At 46.1% G+C, this 19,800-nt stretch overlaps 1 protein-coding gene across 2 annotated transcripts in view; it reads right to left on the minus strand.

Moving 5' to 3' along the window:
* The window catches only part of ZNF827 (zinc finger protein 827), a 273,636-nt gene extending 255,215 nt beyond the window's left edge, over positions 1-18,421 (minus strand). For both annotated transcript variants that reach the window (XM_040418517.1, XM_040418516.1), the window contains exon 1: positions 17,998-18,421. In XM_040418517.1, coding sequence (XP_040274451.1) covers positions 17,998-18,040 — 43 coding nt within the window. In that variant the 5' untranslated portion in view covers positions 18,041-18,421. The remainder of the gene's footprint in view (positions 1-17,997) is intronic.
* Between the last annotated feature and the right edge of the window lie 1,379 nt (positions 18,422-19,800).

The raw sequence follows: 19,800 nt of genomic DNA on the forward strand, positions 1-19,800 counted from the left end.
GACGGATCCGTTTTCTATTGTGCCAGAGATAACGTATCCACCCCCATTGACTTGCATTCGGGGTTCGTTTTTCCATTTTTCCCAGGACGGAAAGCAAAATTCAACATGTCGCGGTTTGCTCTCCGGTATAGAAACGCATGCATTTTGGAGCATTCCGTTCTGTTCAGTTTTGTCCCCATTGACCATGAATGGGGACAAAACGGAAGCGTTTTTTCCGGTATTGAGCTCATGGATGGCTTTGGGTCTCAGGGCTCTTTGGATCACACACCCGTGATAATTAGTTTGCAGGCAAGCCCAATTAAGGCCTCATGCAGACGGCCGTTGTTTTGGTCCGCATCCGAGCCGCAAAAATGCGGACCTATTCACTTCAATGGGGCCACAAAAGATGCGGACAGCACTCCGTGTGCTGTCCGCATCCGTTGCTCCGTTCCATAGCCCTGCAAAAAAAATAATATATAACCTGTCCTATTCTTGTTCGTTTTGCGGACAAGAATAGGCAGTTATATCAATGGCTGTCTGTGCCGTTCCGCAAATTGCGGAACGCACACAGACGCCATCCGTGTTTTGTGGATCTGCAATTTGCGGACCGCAAAACACACAACGGTCGTGTGCATGTAGCCTAAAGGAAAACTACTGAAGGGACAGTTCACGCGACAGATTTTTGAAAAACACAGCAGAATACACGTCTTTTTTCAGAGCGAAAAAAATCATGTTTTTTGTGTCGCTTTTGACTAGGCTTTTTTTTAACTAATGGGTTCAATACAAAGCTAAATTTTCAGCTTGTGGTTTTTCAATCAGATCTGTGCCAAAAAAACACGCTAGAAACACACACAAAACGCATGGACCCATTTGGAGCTGTTTTTTTCATCTTCCTATTCATTTCAATGGGAGATTCAGCGCTGATTCTGCCCCAAGATAGGGCATGATGCTTCTTTTTTCAACCCTTCCTTTTTACATGTGTTGAGGTGTTTTTTGGAGCACATTTTGAGTCAGAAACACTCCAAAATCAGTGCCAAAAAACTCTGTGTGAACTGGCCCTGTGAAGGATGTTCCACATTATTAAGCAGGTCACAGGTTTCAAGCAATATGGGAAAGAAAAAGGATTTCTCCGCTACCAAAAAGCATCAAATACTGCAATGCCTTGGACAAGGTACAAAAACATTAGATATTGCACGAAAACGGAAGCCTGATCACCGTACTGTGAACAAAGTGGGGGGGGGGGGGGGGGGGGGGAATGCCCCTGCGTCTTATGGGGCGAATACTAATGAGCACTTCCATTATGGAAGCGCTTATTTGTACCGGAGGACCAGGAAGCGGTGAAGGCTCTGTACTCACCGTTTCCAGCTCCTTGGCTGTCGGCTGTGAAGGCTGCGCACAGCATGAGGGCGCTCTGTGACCTCACGCTGTGTGCGCCAGTTCACAGCACAGCCGACAGCAGGAGGAAGAGGATCGCGATGTAGGTGAGGAGTGGCGGCGTCCAGGAGCAGGAGAGGTAAGTGTTCTTTTATTTTATAAAACATGAGGCTGCTGGGGGCTGAGAGGCATAATGGCTGATGAGAGGCATGGGGCTCTTATCAGAAGTCTGATTGGGGGTCATTTACATTAGGGTCTGAGCTGAGGTCTGATTGGGGGTATGATTTGAGGTCTTATTAACATTGGGGGTCTGATTGGGGCTGTCAGCTGAGGTCTGATTAACATCAGACCACCTGATTGGTGGTGTGACCTGAGGTGTAATGAAAAATATTTTTTTCTTATTGTCCTCCTCTAAAACATAGGTGCGTCTTATGGGCCGGTGCGTCTTATAGGGCAAAAAATACAGTACTTGAAGACTAATTTTCAAACAGCCTTGCTTACTGATGAGTGCCGTGCAAATCTGGATGGTCCAGATGGATGGAGAAATGGATGGTTGGTGGATGGCCACCATGTCCCAAGGCTGCAACGTCAGCAAGGAGGTGGTGGAGTCATGTTTTGGGCCAGAATCATGGGGAGAGAGCTGGTAGGCCCCTTTAGGGTCCAGGAAGGTGTGAAAATGACCTCGGGAAAGTATATAAACCGCTTACTTCCATGGTACAAAAAGAAGAACCGTGCCTTCCATAGCAAATTAATCTTCATGCATGACACTGCATCTCATGCTGCAAAGAATACCTCCGAGTCATTGGCTGCTATGGGCATAAAAGGAGAGAAACTCATGATGTGACCACTATCCTCCCCTGACCTCAACCCTATTGAGAACCTTTGGAGTATCCTCAAGCAAAATATCTATGAGGGTGGGAGACTGTTCACATCAAAACAGCAGCTCTGGGAGGCTATTCTGACAACCTGCAAAAGAAATTCAAGCTGAAACTCTTGGATGCAAGAATCGTGAAGGTGATATCAAAGAAGGGGTCCAGCTAAGATTGAAATACCTTGTGATTGAAATACCTTGTGATTTCAGTAAATATGACCTATTAAAACTGCAAATTCAACAAATGACTATTTTCAGTTCTTTACAACCTATAAAATGTTTGGAAACTCTGTTTTGCATAATAATTTGGAATAATTAGTATTGAGTTTTTTTTAATTTGTGAAAAAATAAAATACTGTTATCATCGGGAGGTTTGTTCAATAAAATGTGATTTATACTGTAACGGTTGATGACTTGAAAATGATACTGCCTGCCATTGGCATCAACCATTTAGGAAAATCAGAGAAAGATATCATTTGCATAATAATTTGGAATGCAGTGTATGTATTAGCAGTGATGGTCAGATCGCAGTGTTCGCCAGCGAACACATGCGGGCTGCCATCTTTAGTAAGGTAGACTTACCCGTCCGGCGATGCACAGGTAAGCCTCTTACTTGTGCCTGTGTCGGGAGCCAGTCTGAAATGAAATGCAGTCACCGGGAGCAGGCAGTTCCGAAAACAGCCGCCGGGGGCCTTCATCGGGCTGTTCTCGGAACTGCCTGCTCCCGGTGACTGCATTTCATTTCAGACCGGCTGCCGACACAGGCAAGGGCTTACCTGTGCATCGCCGGACGGGTGAGTCTACCTTACTAAAGATGGCAGCCCGTATGTGTTCGCTGGCGAACACTGCGAACTGACCATCACTGTGTATTAGTGGGAGATCACATCACCGTTATTATTCCATTCTTCTGAGCCGTCAGAAGAACAGAAAAATAAAGGAAAAAACAGATCCTGTGTGTCAGGTAGGCCTCATGCACACGACCGTGCTGTTTTTTGCGGTCCGCAAACCACGGCTCCGCAAAAAATGGAAGCCGCCTGTGTTGCCTTCCGCAATTTACGGAACGGGCGCCGGCAATATAAATGCCTATTCTTGTCCGCAAATCACGGACAAGAATAGAAAATGTTATATTTTTTTTAGCGGAGCCACGGATGCGGACTGCACACGGAGTGCTGTCCGCATCTTTTGCGGCCCCATTGAAGTGAATGGGTCCGCATCCGAGCCGCCAAAACGGCAGCTCGGATGCGGACCCAAACAACGGTCGTGTGCATGAGGCCTTATGCACATTTTGCATCCATTTGAGCCATTTCTGTCTGAGATCTGTTTTTTTTAGATGGAAAAAAAAAGTACAGCATTGTGACGGATCAGAAGAACGGAAAATGAAACGATGCTGTGAACTCCCCCTAACTGATGCACATGATAAAAAAAAATTCAGGATCCGTTTTCGTGAACTCTCCCTTAACCACTTAAGGACCACAGGTTTATACCCCCCTAAAGACCAGGCCCTTTTTTACAAATCGGCACTACACTACTTTCACCGTTTATTGCTCGGTCATGCAACTTACCACCCAAATGAATTTTACCTCCTTTTCTTCTCACTAATAGAGCTTTCATTTGGTGGTATTTCATTGCTGCTGACATTTTTACTTTTTTTGTTATTAATCGAAATTTAACGATTTTTTTGCAAAAAAATGACATTTTTCACTTTCAGTTGTAAAATTTTGCAAAAAAAAACGAGATCCATATAGAAATTTTGCTCTAAATTTATAGTTCTACATGTCTTTGATAAAAAAAAAATGTTTGGGTAAAAAAAAAATGGTTTGGGTAAAAGTTATAGCGTTTACAAACTATGGTACAAAAATGTGAATTTCCGCTTTTTGAAGCAGCTCTGACTTTCTGAGCACCTGTCATGTTTCCTGAGGTTCTACAATGGCCAGACAGTACAAACACCCCACAAATGACCCCATTTCGGAAAGTACACACCCTAAGGTATTCGCTGATGGGCATAGTGAGTTCATAGAACTTTTTATTTTTTGTCACAAGTTAGCGGAAAATGATGATTTTTTTTTTTTTTTTTTTTTTTCTTACAAAGTCTCATATCCACTAACTTGTGACAAAAAATAAAAACTTCTATGAACTCACTATGCCCATCACGAAATACCTTGGGGTCTCTTCTTTCCAAAATGGGGTCACTTGTGGGGTAGTTATACTGCCCTGGCATTCTAGGGGCCCAAATGTGTGGTAAGGAGTTTGAAATCAAATTCTGTAAAAAATGACCTGTGAAATCCGAAAGGTGCTCTTTGGAATATGGGCCCCTTTGCCCACCTAGGCTGCAAAAAAGTGTCACACATCTGGTATCTCTGTATTCAGGAGAAGTTGAGGAATGTGTTTTGGGGTGTCTTTTTACATATACCCATGCTGGGTGGGATAAATATCTTGGTCAAATGCCAACTTTGTATAAAAAAATGGGAAAAGTTGTCTTTTGCCAAGATATTTCTCTCACCCAGCATGGGTATATGTAAAATGACACCCCAAAACACATTCCCCACCTTCTCCTGAGTACGGCAATACCAGATGTGTGACACTTTTTTGCAGCCTAGGTGGGCAAAGGGGCCCATATTCCAAAGAGCACCTTTCGGATTTCACAGGTCATTTGTTACAGAATTTGATTTCAAACTCCTTACCACACATTCGGGCCCCTAGAATGCCAGGGCAGTATAACTACCCCACAAGTGACCCCATTTTGGAAAGAAGACACCCCAAGGTATTCCGTGAGGGGCATGGCAAGTTCCTAGAATTTTTTATTTTTTGTCACAAGTTAGTGGAAAATGATGATTTTTTTTTTTTTTTTTTTTTCATACAAAGTCTCATATTCCACTAACTTGTGACAAAAAATAAAAACTTCCATGAACTCACTATGCCCATCAGCGAATACCTTGGGGTCTCTTCTTTCCAAAATGGGGTCACTTGTGGGGTAGTTATACTGCCCTGGCATTCTAGGGGCCCGAATGTGTGGTAAGGAGTTTGAAATCAAATTCTGCAAAAAATGACCAGTGAAATCCGAAAGGTGCTCTTTGGAATATGGGCCCCTTTGCCCACCTAGGCTGCAAAAACGTGTCACACATCTGGTATCTCTGTATTCAGGAGAAGTTGAGGAATGTGTTTTGGGGTGTCTTTTTACATATACCCATGCTGGGTGAGATAAATATCTTGGTCAAATGCCAACTTTGTATAAAAAAAATGGGAAAAGTTGTCTTTTGCCAAGATATTTCTCTCACCCAGCATGGGTATATGTAAAATGACACCCCAAAACACATTCCCCACCTTCTCCTGAGTACGGGGATACCAGATGTGTGACACGTTTTTGCAGCCTAGGTGGGCAAAGGGGCCCATATTCCAAAGAGCACCTTTCGGATTTCACAGGTCATTTTTTACAGAATTTGATTTCAAACTCCTTACCACACATTTGGGCCCCTAGAATGCCAGGGCAGTATAACTACCCCACAAGTGACCCCATTTTGGAAAGAAGAGACCCCAAGGTATTCGCTGATGGGCATAGTGAGTTCATGGAAGTTTTTATTTTTTGTCACAAGTTAGTGGAATATGAGACTTTGTATGAAAAAAAAAAAAAAAAAAAAAATCATCATTTTCCACTAACTTGTGACAAAAAATAAAAAATTCTAGGAACTCGCCATGCCCCTCACGGAATACCTTGGGGTGTCTTCTTTCCAAAATGGGGTCACTTGTTGGGTAGTTATACTGCCCTGGCATTTTCCAGGGGCCCTAATGTGTGGTAAGTAGGTAAATGACCTGTGAAATCCTAAAGGTGCTCTTTGGAATGTGGGCCCCTTTGCCCACCTAGGCTGCAAAAAAGTGTCACACATGTGGTATCGCCGTATTCAGGAGAAGTTGGGGAATGTGTTTTGGGGTGTCATTTTACATATACCCATGCTGGGTGAGAGAAATATCTTGGCAAAAGACAACTTTTCCCATTTTTTTATACAAAGTTGGCATTTGACCAAGATATTTCTCTCACCCAGCATGGGTATATGTAAAATGACACCCCAAAACACATTCCCCAACTTCTCCTGAGTACGGCGATACCAGATGTGTGACACTTTTTTGCAGCCTAGATGCGCAAAGGTGCCCAAATTCCTTTTAGGAGGGCATTTTTAGACATTTGGATACCAGACTTCTTCTCACGCTTTGGGGCCCCTAGAATGCCAGGGCAGTATAAATACCCCACATGTGACCCCATTTTGGAAAGAAGACACCCCAAGGTATTCAATGAGGGGCATGGCGAGTTCATAGAAATTTTTTTTTTTTGGCACAAGTTAGCGGAAATTGATATTTTTAATTTTTTTCTCACAAAGTCTCCCGTTCCGCTAACTTGGGACAAAAATTTCAATCTTTCATGGACTCAATATGCCCCTCACGGAATACCTGGGGGTGTCTTCTTTCCGAAATGGGGTCACATGTGGGGTATTTATACTGCCCTGGCATTCTAGGGGCCCTAAAGCGTGAGAAGAAGTCTGGAATATAAATGTCTAAAAAATTTTACGCATTTGGTTTCCGTGAGGGGTATGGTGAGTTCATGTGAGATTTTATTTTTTGACACAAGTTAGTGGAATATGAGACTTTGTAAGAAAAAAATAATAATAATTCCGCTAACTTGGGCCAAAAAAATGTCTGAATGGAGCCTTACAGATGGGTGATCAATGACAGGGGGGGGGTGATCAATGACAGGGGGGTGATCAATGACAGGGGGGTGATCAATGACAGGGGGGTGATCAATGACAGGGGGGGTGATCAATGACAGGGGGGTGATCAGGGAGTCTATATGGGGTGATCACCACAGTCATTGATCATGCCCCTGTAAGGCTTCATTCAGACGTCCGGATGCGTTTTGCGGATCCGATCCATCTATCAGTGCATCCGTAAAAATCATGCGGACGTCTGAATGGAGCTTTACAGGGGGGTAATCAATGACAGGGGGGTAATCAATGACAGGGGGGGTGATCAGGGAGTCTATATGGGGTGATCACCACAGTCATTGATCACGCCCCTGTAAGGCTTCATTCAGACGTCCGGATGCGTTTTGCGGATCCGATCCATCTATCAGTGCATCCGTAAAAATCATGCGGACATCTGAATGGAGCTTTACAGGGGGGTAATCACCACAGTCATTGATCATGCCCCTGTAAGGCTTCATTCAGACGTCCGGATGCGTTTTGCGGATCCGATCCATCTATCAGTGCATCCGTAAAAATCATGCGGACATCTGAATGGAGCTTTACAGGGGGGTGATCAGGGAGTCTATATGGGGTGATCACCACAGTCATTGATCATGCCCCTGTAAGGCTTCATTCAGACGTCCGGATGCGTTTTGCGGATCGGATCCATCTATCAGTGCATCCGTAAAAATCATGCGGACATCTGAATGGAGCTTTACAGGGGGGTGATCAGGGAGTCTATATGGGGTGATCACCACAGTCATTGATCATGCCCCTGTAAGGCTTCATTCAGACGTCCGGATGCGTTTTGCGGATCGGATCCATCTATCAGTGCATCCGTAAAAATCATGCGGACGTCTGAATGGAGCTTTACAGGGGGGTGATCAATGACAGGGGTGTAATCAATGACAGGGGGGTGATCAGGGAGTCTATATGGGGTGATCACCACAGTCATTGATCACGCCCCTGTAAGGCTTCATTCAGACGTCCGGATGCGTTTTGCGGATCCGATCCATCTATCAGTGGATCCGTAAAAATCATGCGGACGTCTGAATGGAGCTTTACAGGGGGGTAATCAATGACAGGGGGGTAATCAATGACAGGGGGGTAATCAGGGAGTCTATATGGGGTGATCAGGGGCTAATAAGGGGTTAATAAGTGACGGGGGGGGGGGGTGTAGTGTAGTGTAGTGGTGCTTGGTGCTACTTTACTGAGCTACCTGTGTCCTCTGGTGGTCGATCCAAACAAAGGGGACCACCAGAGGACCAGGTAGCAGGTATATTAGACGCTGTTATCAAAACAGCGTCTAATATACCTGTTAGGGGTTAAAAAAAACACATCTCCAGCCTGCCAGCGAACGATCGCCGCTGGCAGGCTGGAGATCAACTCTCTTACCTTCCGTTCCTGTGAGCGCGCGCGCCTGTGTGCGCGCGTTCACAGGAAATCTCGGCTCACGCGAGATGACGCCTATTGGCGTTAGTGTGACCTGGGAGCGCCGCAGAAATGACGCCTTTCGGCGTTAGCGTGGCGGGAAGTGGTTAAATGTGTCCAAAGACCTCTGCAGGCTCTACGTATGCCAAAAGTTTTTTTTTTCTATGTCTGTGTGTGTGTGTGACTGGTATGTTTGAAACGCATAGTCAAACACTGTACTCTTCAGGACAAAGGGATCCTGCAAAAAAAAAAAAAAAAAAAAACATATATGTTTCTGCATGTGCTGGTAATTTACAAGTGTGGTCTACAGCACGGGCCAGGCTGGCACACGGTCGTGTGTATGAGCCCTTGAAGGAACATTAAAGGGGGTGATCAGCGGGGGTGCCCTCGCTGATCTGATGTTGATGACCTATCCTGAGGATACGTCATCAACAGAAAAAGTCCGGACAACCTCTTTAAACAAAAAAAATATATAATAATAAAAAATTCTGAGAAAAAAATATCCCAAGGCTACTATTACTATCGATTTTTCTCCTTTCATCCTATTTTGTCTCATATTACAATCAAAACTGAGAAATATCTAAAGAAATCTGCCCTAAGAAATCCCCACCGATAGGATAATGTTGACCAATCCAGAGGATAGGTCACCAGTAAAAAAAATATCTCGGGAACATCTCTAGGGTCGTCAGGAAAGAGGGGCACTTCACAGAGAATTCGATTTTTCACCTTAGGCTACTTTCACACTCGCGTTTTGGGTGGATCTGTCATGGATCTGCAAAAACGGATCCGTTACATTAATACAACCGCATGCATTCGTCATGAACGGATCCGTTTGTATTATGTCTTCTATAGCCATGACGGATACGTCTTGAACACCACTGAAAGTCAATGGGAGACGGATCCGTTTTCTATTGTGCCAGATTGTGTCAGTGAAAACGGATCGGTCCTCATTGACTTACATTGTGTGCCAGGACGGATCCATTTGACTCAGTTTCGTCAAGCGGACAGCAAAATGCTGCAAGCAGTGTTTTGGTGTCCACCTCCAGAGGGGAATAGACACTGATTGTAGGCAAACTGATGCATTCTGAGAAGATCCTTTTTCATTCAGAATGCATTAGGGCAAAACTGATCCGGTTTGGACCGCTTATGAGAGCCCTGAACGGATCTCACAAACTGAAAGCCAAAACGCTAGTGTGAAAGTAGCCTTAGTGCTGCTACTAGATACCTGCTTGAAGATTCAGGGCATCCTGGTTCAGTCACACCAGAAATGTCCTACAACACAAGCGGAAAGTTCAGCAATGCACCCACCCCTGTGCAGCTTCAGTGTAACAGTTCAGTCCGTACTGGTATTTATGACCCTGACCCCAGGAGCACCTTCTTCTTCTGCTCAGCTTGTTCTTTCTTCCACATTCCTCAGTCTCTGGAGCAGAGCCACCGGGTGTAGCTGCTGCTGTGTTCAGCTTGATGGTCATTTCATTCACACATCCGTGTCCTTGCTTAAATCTGTGAAAAGGTGGTCAGTGATGCCTCCGTGAAGATGCCCGTGTGTGGTCCATGAGACAGTTTTTTGCTGTCCATGTGTCACTCATGTTTCACGACACCGTGCAGCTAAAAAATAACTTTCAAAGCATCTCTTCCTAATGATACATGAAACATGGATGACATCCGTGGTTTTCATGGACCCATGGACTATAATGGAGATGACGGACAAAATAGAGCACGCTTCTGTGCTGACCACGGACCGTGGTGAAAAAAACTGATGTGTGAATGCACCATTAAAATGAATGGGTAAGTGGGACACTGACATGTGAATGAGGCTTTATAGTGCTGTAGGTCCTGAGTTATGTTCTAGGACTCCTTCAGCTTCTCCAGAAGGTATGTATATTGTGGTTTATGAGCATATTTCCCAAGTAAGGCTTCGTTCACATCAGCGTTCAGCCTTTCCGCTCTCCTGCGCCGTATAGGAGCAGGAGAACGGAAAGGACGGATTTGGCACATAACTGAGCCGAATGGAGCCTACGGACCCCATAGACTATAATGGGGTCCGTTAGGTTTCCGCTCAGAAGATGATTTTGGAGCGGAGACAAAAGTCCTGCATGCACTACTTTTGTCTCCGCTCCAAAATCATCATCTGAGCGGAAACTTAACGGACCCCACTATAGTCTGTGGGGTCCGTAGGCTCCGTTCGGCTCAGTTATGTGCCGAATCCGTCCTTTCCGTTCTCCTGCTCCTATAACAGAGCAGGAGAGCGGAAAGGCTGAACGCTGATGTGAATGAAGCCTAAGGATGGGTTCACATCAGCGTTATTATACCACATATGTATAGTTTTTCTTGCGTTTTAATACTGAACATTTTTTTTTCTTTTCATCGCCATATTCTGAACCCTATAACTTTTTTGTAGTTATGTGTATGGAGCTGTGTGAGGGCTCATATTTTGCGAAGTGATACCATTTTGGGGTGCGTATGACTTTTTCATCACTTTTTATTTTTTTGTGGAAGCTACCAAAAAACAGCAAATCGGCAATTTTGACTTTTTTTTCTGTTTCGCCATTTGCCAAAAATATTTTTAGATTTTAATAGCATGGGCACGATTGTTTGTTTTTTTTTGGGGGGGGGGGGGGGGGGGGGGGGGGGGCGATTTGAATTTTTATGTATGAGAAACACACTATGGGGGGTCATGGCAATGGCAGGGAAGGGGACAGGCTGGCAGTTCTGTCTCATTCATCATTTTGTAGGCCTGGTCTAGGGGTAGAAAATGGTCTTAAATGTAAGAACACAATGAAGCTGTCTTACATTTAGAATCGGCAGTGGATACGTCAAATGTATGCCTCTACATAACTTCGCTGATCGGTCTTAATAAATGTGCTCCTATGTTCCTATGGAGCTAAGAAGGCTGCAGGCACCCAGCAGCTATGGCACCCGCTCAAGAGCGGGCCCCATTTTTAAATGCCCGGCCCCCAACGTAAATTTACTTTGGGTGGTCGGAAAAGGGTTAATTATATACGTTGGAGAGAAAAAAAGGATGCAAAAGTGCAGTACAAAAAGTCAGACAAAAATAATGTATAAATTAACGTATATATTTTTACATACTCTCACTGTATGGCATCCATTTAACATATACGTTTTTTGCATACGTTTAACGCAAGACAAACACGTGATGTGAACCCAGTCTAAGGGTCCATTCAAACGTCCGCAATTTCATTCTACATTTTGCGGAACGGAATTGCGGATCCGCACTTCCGATCCCGAAAAAAAATAGAACTTGTCCGCAATTGCGGACAAGAAAAGGCATTTTCTGAGAGAATGCCGGCGATGTGCGGTCCGCAAAATGCGGAACGCACATCGCCGATGTCCGTGTTTTGCGGATCCACAGATCCGCAAAACACACACGGACGTGTGAATGGACCCTAAGGGGGAGATTTATCAAACTGGTGTAAAGTAGAACTGGCTTAGTAGCCCATAGCAACCAATCAGATTCCACCTTTCATCTTCCAAAGGAGCTCTGAAAAATGAAAGGTGGAGTCTGAAGTCTGATTGGTTGCTATGGGCAACGAACCCAGCTCTACTTTACACCAGTTTGATAAATCTCCTCCTAAGGGCCCTTGCACACGACCGTATGCCCTCCAAGATATGCGGTCTGTGAGCGGGCCATATGTCCCGGAGCGGCATTGATTGTGCGCACGGGAACACACAGCGTCATAGATTACAATGATGCTGTGCATGTGCGGGACAGTAGTCCTGCCGGCGGCCCGACGTGCACAGCATCATTGTAACCTATGACGCTGTGTACTCCCGTGCGCACAATCAATGCCGCTCCGGGACATATGGCCCGCTCACAGACCGCATATCTTGGAGGGCATACGGTTGTGTGCAAGGGCCCTAAGTCTTTACCTTCAGCTTATTTTAGTCATATCTGTGTTACAGCGCCCATATAGGCTGCCACCCAACTCTCCTAAAATCCAGAATAAAAAACTTGCCTAACAGGCAGGCTTCACAGAGGTATCTGGGGAAGCTGGGTGGCAAGGGATAGAGGCACCATTACTGCGCCCACAGAGGTAACCAGCTTTCCTACAGTCCTATTTAACTCCTTTCCTGTAATTAGTACTATTATAAAATTGTAATATTAAAATGTAACAACTTTTGTATGTTTCTACACCTGTATAACCACACACAATCAGTAATGCCATAGATGCATACAATATGACTGTAATATACAATCAGCATTGCATCTGTGGTGCCAAAATGATCAGACTTTATAAAATGCTCTGGAACATTTTGGCAAAGTTACTGAATGTTATCAGTCACGGCATGGCGGTGTTATCCAATCACATTGAGGTGGTGTTATTCAGTCATGGTACGGTGGTGTTATTTACCCACTGTATGGCGGTGTTATCTAATCATGGTACGGTGGTGTTATTTACCCACTGTATGGCGGTGTTATCTACTCATGGTACGGTGGTGTTATTTACCCACTGTATGGCGGTGTTATCTAATCATGGTACGGTGGTGTTATTTACCCACTGTATGGCGGTGTTATCTACTCATGGTACGGTGGTGTTATTTACCCACTGTATGGCGGTGTTATCTACTCATGGTACGGTGGTGTTATTTACCCACTGTATGGCGGTGTTATCTACTCATGGTACGGTGGTGTTATTTACCCACTGTATGGCGGTGTTATCTAATCATGGTACGGTGGTGTTATTAACCCACTGTATGGCGGTGTTATCTACTCATGGTACAGCTGTGCTATTAACCACTGTATGGCGGTGTTATCTAATCATGGTACGGTGGTGTTATTTACCCACTGTATGGCGGTGTTATCTAATCATGGTACGGTGGTGTTATTTACCCACTGTATGGCGGTGTTATCTACTCATGGTACGGTGGTGTTATTTACCCACTGTATGGCGGTGTTATCTACTCATGGTACGGTGGTGTTATTTACCCACTGTATGGCGGTGTTATCTAATCATGGTACGGTGGTGTTATTTACCCACTGTATGGCGGTGTTATCTACTCATGGTACAGCTGTGCTATTAACCACTGTATGGCGGTGTTATCTAATCATGGTACGGTGGTGTTATTTACCCACTGTATGGCGGTGTTATCTACTCATGGTACGGTGGTGTTATTTACCCACTGTATGGCGGTGTTATCTAATCATGGTACGGTGGTGTTATTTACCCACTGTATGGCGGTGTTATCTAATCATGGTACAGCTGTGCTATTTACCCACTGTATGGCGGTGTTATCTAATCATGGTACGGTGGTGTTATTTACCCACTGTATGGCGGTGTTATCTAATCATGGTACAGCTGTGCTATTAACCACTGTATGGCGGTGTTATCTAATCATGGTACGGTGGTGTTATTTAGTAATTGTATTAATTATTTGGTGGCATGGTTCCCTATTGTATACTGCACTATGAGCGGTATAAACATTAATTAATAACAGCTCCAATAACATTAATTTTTAAAGCATGGCAACTGATAATATCGAGTCTCCTTGTTAATCTACTGCTTTGACAACACTGACTATGACCAATTATCATGGAGATAGTTGTTGAGTGTAAATGGGCCTTTAAATGGGGTGCATTCAGGCTTAGTGGGGAGGGCAGTGTGAATAGGAAATACAGCCCTGCCGGTGACCCTATGGATGACGGGGAGGGGGTGTCCCCTTTAATCATGGTCCCGGCCGTTCATGGAAGAGGGCACAATGATATATTCCCACTCCTCCTACTATAGCAATAGCAAAAGACGACTCTGTAGACTGAGGACCGCTGACACCCATTGTCAAAAGGCAGCGTGCAGATGGCTGTTAGAGGGAACCTGTCCCCAGCGACCTCCTTATCACACTGTCTGCGTAGACACATAGCTCTGGTTCACCTGAATTAAAGGTTTGTTTGATCCGAGGCTCTGTTCCCGAGCTACGATACTTTTTCTTAGGCCTAGTTCACACAAACGTTTTTTTTTGCTAGTGTACGGGACGTTTTTTTTGTGTTCCGTATATGGTCCATATACGGAACCATTCATTTCAATGGTTCCGCAAAAAAAACATAATGTGTTCCGTATGCATTCCGTTTCCGTATTTCCGTTGAAAGATAGAACATGTCCTATATTTGGCCGCAAATCACGTTCCGTGGCTCCATTAAAATCAATGGGTCCGCAAAAAAAAACGGAACACATACGGAAATGCATCCGTATGTCTTCCGTATCCGTTCTGTTTTTGCTGAACCATCTATTGAAAATGTTATGCCCAGCCCAATTTTTTCTATGTAATTACTGTATACTATATATGCTATACTGAAAAACGGAACAGAAACGGAAACACAACGGAAACAAAAAACGGAACGGATCCGTGAAAAACGGACCGCAAAACACTGAAAAAGCCATACGTTCGTGTGAACTAGGCCTTAAAGGGAACCTGTCACCGGGATTTTGGGTATAGAGCTGAGGACATGGGTTGCTAGATGGCCGCTAGCACATCCGCAATACCCAGTCCCCATAGCTCTGTGTGCTTTTATTGTGTAAAAAAAAACTATTTGATACATATGCAAATTAACCTGAGATGAGTCCTGTCCCTGACTCATCTCACGTACAAGACTCATCTCAGGGTAATTTGCATATGTATCAAATCGGTTTTTTTACACAATAAAAGCACACAGAAAGGAAGGAGCTTGTGTGCAACAAGAACAACGGCGGCGACCTTATTGCACCAAAAAGCCTCATTTGCATATTAAGATAAAATATTACTTGGATCAACAAAAAAAAAAACATTTTAATCAGGTGAGACACTGCTATAGGTCTATGCAAACAGTTTGATAGGGACAGTTTAAGAGGTTAATAACGTCGCTATAACACTATCAACTTGTGCTTTCATTTCCAATCTGTTACTTTCAATACACAAAATAAGTTACAAAATGTCTTTTGTCCATTTTTTCTAGGCACGACCACCGCTGCTGGACTGCAAGGTGGTCGTGACTCCTGGAGACGAGCAGTGTATAATGTGATGGAAAAATTTATCAAGCCAGCCAAGGAGGCAATATGGACAATCACAGTACATTAGTCAGTGCAGATGACCCCTTTAAGTACACCGCAGGAAACGGGCGAGTCACTATAAAGGGTCCATTCACACGTCGGCAATTTTTTTCCGGATCCGTTCCGGATTTTGCGGACCCATTCATTTTCAATGGAGCCAAAACGGATGCTATGTGCTGTCCGCATTTCCAGATCCGCAATTCCGTTCCTGAAAAAAAAAATTATAATCGAAAATGTCCTATTCTTGTCCGCAACTGCGGACAAGAAAAAGCGTTTTCTATTATAGTGCCAGCGATGTGCGGTCCACGAAATGCCGAACGCACATTGCTGGTGTCCGTGTTTAGCGGATCCGCAAAACACTTACGGACGTGTGAGTGGACCTGAGAAACAAAGAGCTGGACACACAACCATCCGTATATGTCCCAGGGCCGAGAAACGGAAGCAAGAGGTTTCTTTAACAGACACGGTGCGAGCACAAAGGGACCTTCCAGGCCACAGTGACTGAGCTAAAATGGAGAATGAGTCAGAGCCGGAGGGAGTAGCTGAGGTCGGGGTCAAGGTCACGTGGTCTGCGTCTCCTGCTCAGCAGAGGTCGCCCGGATCCCGCTCACTCCGATACAGCTCCGCGGGGATTAACCCCTTCAGCGCCCCCCTCACCCGACTGCTGCCTGTGACACAGAGAGCTGACACTCCATGCTACAACGCAAAACCTCTCCTCGGGAAACTGGCACAGTAAGAAAAAAAAAAGGGATAAATGAAGAAAATCTTCATGTTGTGGGTGCAGACGGGCACCTCTGCCTAATGCCAAGCACTGGATTCGCCCTGTAGACGCAGGAGCCCTCCGTGCCAGTGTGAGGTGATCGGAGACATGCATCCATATATTTATGTTATGGATATTGATCGGGATCTGTCTGCAGAGAGCAAATGGCTGCAAATGGAGAGCAACAACCTGACCCCTCCCTCCCCTCCCCCAACCTTGTGAACTTCAGGTGACCGACTGGGGCTTTACATCCACAGGCAGCGACAACAGACAGGTCCAGATCCTCAGCTGAACCATACGTGGAGCCTGCAGACCCTGGCACAGGGCAGAATGTGATACTAAGGGCATCTGCCAGTCTAGAAATGAGGTGTGCTGGTGAGGACCCCAACAACCCCTGTGCCCGCAACACCACACTGAGCCTTCCCAGCCTGTCCAAAGAACCAAGGATCGCCTGGTATAATGCAGGAAGGGCACTGCACTTGTCAGTGGGGTATCAGGGGTGCCCGAAATGAGAGCTGGTACTGGATTTATAGAGCACGGGCCAGATCTACCCCATCAATGATTGGGGCAGTTTACAGGGTACAATACACCCACTACCTCACCACTAATGCCCTGGGCTAGATCTACCCCCTGGCAGTCTAAAAGGTATAATACACCCAGTATATCACCTCTATAATGCCCCAGGCCAGATCTACCCCCGTCAATGATTGGGGCAGTTTACAGGGTACAATACATCCAGTATATCACCTCTATAATGCCCCAGGCCAGATCTATCCCATCAATGATTGGGCAGTTTACAGGGTACAATACACCCACTACCTCACCACTAAAGCCCTGGGCTAGAGCTACCCCCTGGCAGTCTAAAAGGTATAATACACCCAGTATAATTATCACCTCTATAATGCCCAAGACCAGATCTATCCCATCAATGATTGGGGCAGTTTACAGGGTACAATACACCCACTTCCTGACATCTATAATGCCCCAGGCCAGATCTACTCACTCAATGATTGGGGCAGTGTAGGGGTCATAATACACCCCTGATGATGGATGCCCTTTCAAAGACAATCATGATATCTCCCAATGAACCCACTGTGCCATTAGCATAATGAAGCCTTGTGACAATGTACAGGCACCAAGGACTGTGACAATGACACGTTACTGACATTTCATGGGATTCCTATGGATGCTGACAATTGCCCTCCTGCCTGTGCCCACACTGAGAGTGACAGCCTGGCCAGTGATCCTGGGCTGGAAGTAGCAGGAAAAGTTGCATGGAGCAGAGAGTGGCAGCAAGGCCAGTGCTGTGGAAACTGTTGGCAGTCTAGGAGGGCACCGGCTGACTCATGTGACCCCTTCCTGTACCCAGGGATTCCTATACACAGCAGACACCCCCTGTTCTCCCTCCTCTGCTCGGCCCACCCCTTGGGTTTCTTGCACAAGCCTCCTCCTCAGCCTCCCTCCCCCTTGCATCTGCCGCTGCCTCTCCTCCCGGGGCCGACAGGCTCAGCAGCCGGAGCTGGCCGCAACCTTTACCCGGGGACAGAGCCCTATTGATTCGGCCAGAGCCCAGCACAAGCCCGGGGAGCAGCCTGCGAGGGCCAGGTGGGGTGAAGGCTGAGGGGAGGGGGCGCTCCGTGCACAACACCCAGAGACTCTTCTGAATAAAATGCTGAATAAATAGCCAGTACAGGACGGCGGCTCTCCACAACATGGCTGCCCTGCTCGCCAGCACACATAACCCGTCACCTCTGTAACCCTAAACTAAGGCACCAAACGAGGCAGCCAGCCGCCCACCACCCCGGCACTTACGTGAAGGCAGGCGCTTGGGCTGCTCCTGCTTCCTCCTGGGCATTGTGTCCCCTCACGGTGGGTGCTATGTGGAGACAGCCGGGGGGTTCTCCGCGTCCATCACATTCTCCTCCTCGGTGCACATGAGACGAGAGGATGAGGGAGCAGCTCCTGCGGGCTCCGGGAGTCAGGGCGCTCGGTCGCTGCACCTGGCTTGTCCTCCCCTTCACCTCCCTCCCCCAAGTCGTAATAAATATTCCTCAATGGATGTGATCTATACGTGTGTTGTGTGTATGGAGGGGCGACATGATGCTGAGGAGCCGCGGCTGCCGTGTCTATGGCTGCTCCCTGCGTGTCTTCAAGCCCCTAACACTAGTGCAAGGATCAAAGGGCAGCAGTGGCGGCGGTAGAGCGCACACACACATGGAGGGGCAGCCTCCCAGCCTCAGACATCCAGCAGACAAGCTCACAGCCAAGGCTGGGTCACAGTGCAGAGCTGCCCTAGGCTCTCTCCTCCTCCTCCCCTTGCACTTTGCACACCCTGCTCCCCTCAGCTCCTGGAGGGAGGAGGTAGACATGTGCGGGGACTGCAGTAAAACCCTCTTAAGGTTACTGCCATTCACAAAGCCCAAACTTCTCCCCATCCAGACACTCTCCTCAGGGGTCAGCAGGGAGGACAACATCCACTGCAGAGGTCTGCTCATGGCCAGGAGCACCTGTTGATACATTGTTCTGTGTCTGTCCTTTGTTTCTGGACCGTATTAACCTCTTCACCGCCACAGCTGGCCCTATAGGACCAACATATCCCCACCCGTTCAGGACGCCAATACGTTCCCCAAGATATGAGGGGGGAAAAAAAAGATGAAATATGGGAAATGTTGCAGCAGATTTCCGTTGCTTGAAAGTAATAGTTTTAGACAGTACCATACAATTGACAACAATTGCAGCCAGTTTTAGGAAGTAATGGGTCGCCCCTTAGGGTACTTTCACACTAGCGTTGTTAGAACTGCCTACCGGATCCGTAAATCCGTATGCAAACAGATATCTTTCTTTCCGGATATGGATCCGTTAGACTTATTCAATGAAATACAGGATCCGTCTTTCCAGTATCATCCAAAGCTAGAAAGAACTGCGCATGCGCAGACCAGAGAATCGGATCCAGCGATGCGGCAATTTACAGAACACTTGGTACCGGAATTAATACATTTCAATGGAAATTAATGGCAGATCCGGCAAGTGCGGTAGCGTTCCGGAATTTTTGTACATACCGTACAAGGGACAGAACGGAAGACATCCTGATGCATACTGAAGGGACTGCTTTCCATTCAGAATGAATTAACCCCACCAGAGCGTTTAGCTTGGGGGGAAGCATGGGGGCAATGACACCATAGGTATTATTTAATTAGGGTCTGTAGGATCCATGTTTCTTTCCCCTGTTTGTCTTTTCCCGCCCTTTTTTCTATTACAGGAGAAGTTACCTCAGAAATTGTCTTACCTGCGGTCTAGAAGATTCTAGCTTTACAAGTGAAGAGCGCAGCTGATTGGTTGCTGCCCGTTGCTGAGGGAGATTTCCAGCCCTCTGATTTGTTGTTTGTTTAGTGGCGGGAATCTGTTCCCCTTTATATTTACAGGTTCGGCGGAGCTGGCTCAGATGTGCCTGAAGAACTGACCAGCGTCCCACCCACCCTTCCCTTATTTTTCGCACTGTGTCACCTATCGCTGGGCTTTATTAGAGGGGTAGTGTCGCTCAGCTCATGCTGAGTGGATCTTGGTCTTTATATGGTTCATTTATTATTGGTCTTTTGGTATCGGTTATGATGGTAT

The sequence above is a fragment of the Bufo bufo genome, chromosome 2, assembly GCF_905171765.1.
Source record: "Bufo bufo chromosome 2, aBufBuf1.1, whole genome shotgun sequence".
NCBI lineage: Eukaryota > Metazoa > Chordata > Amphibia > Anura > Bufonidae > Bufo > Bufo bufo.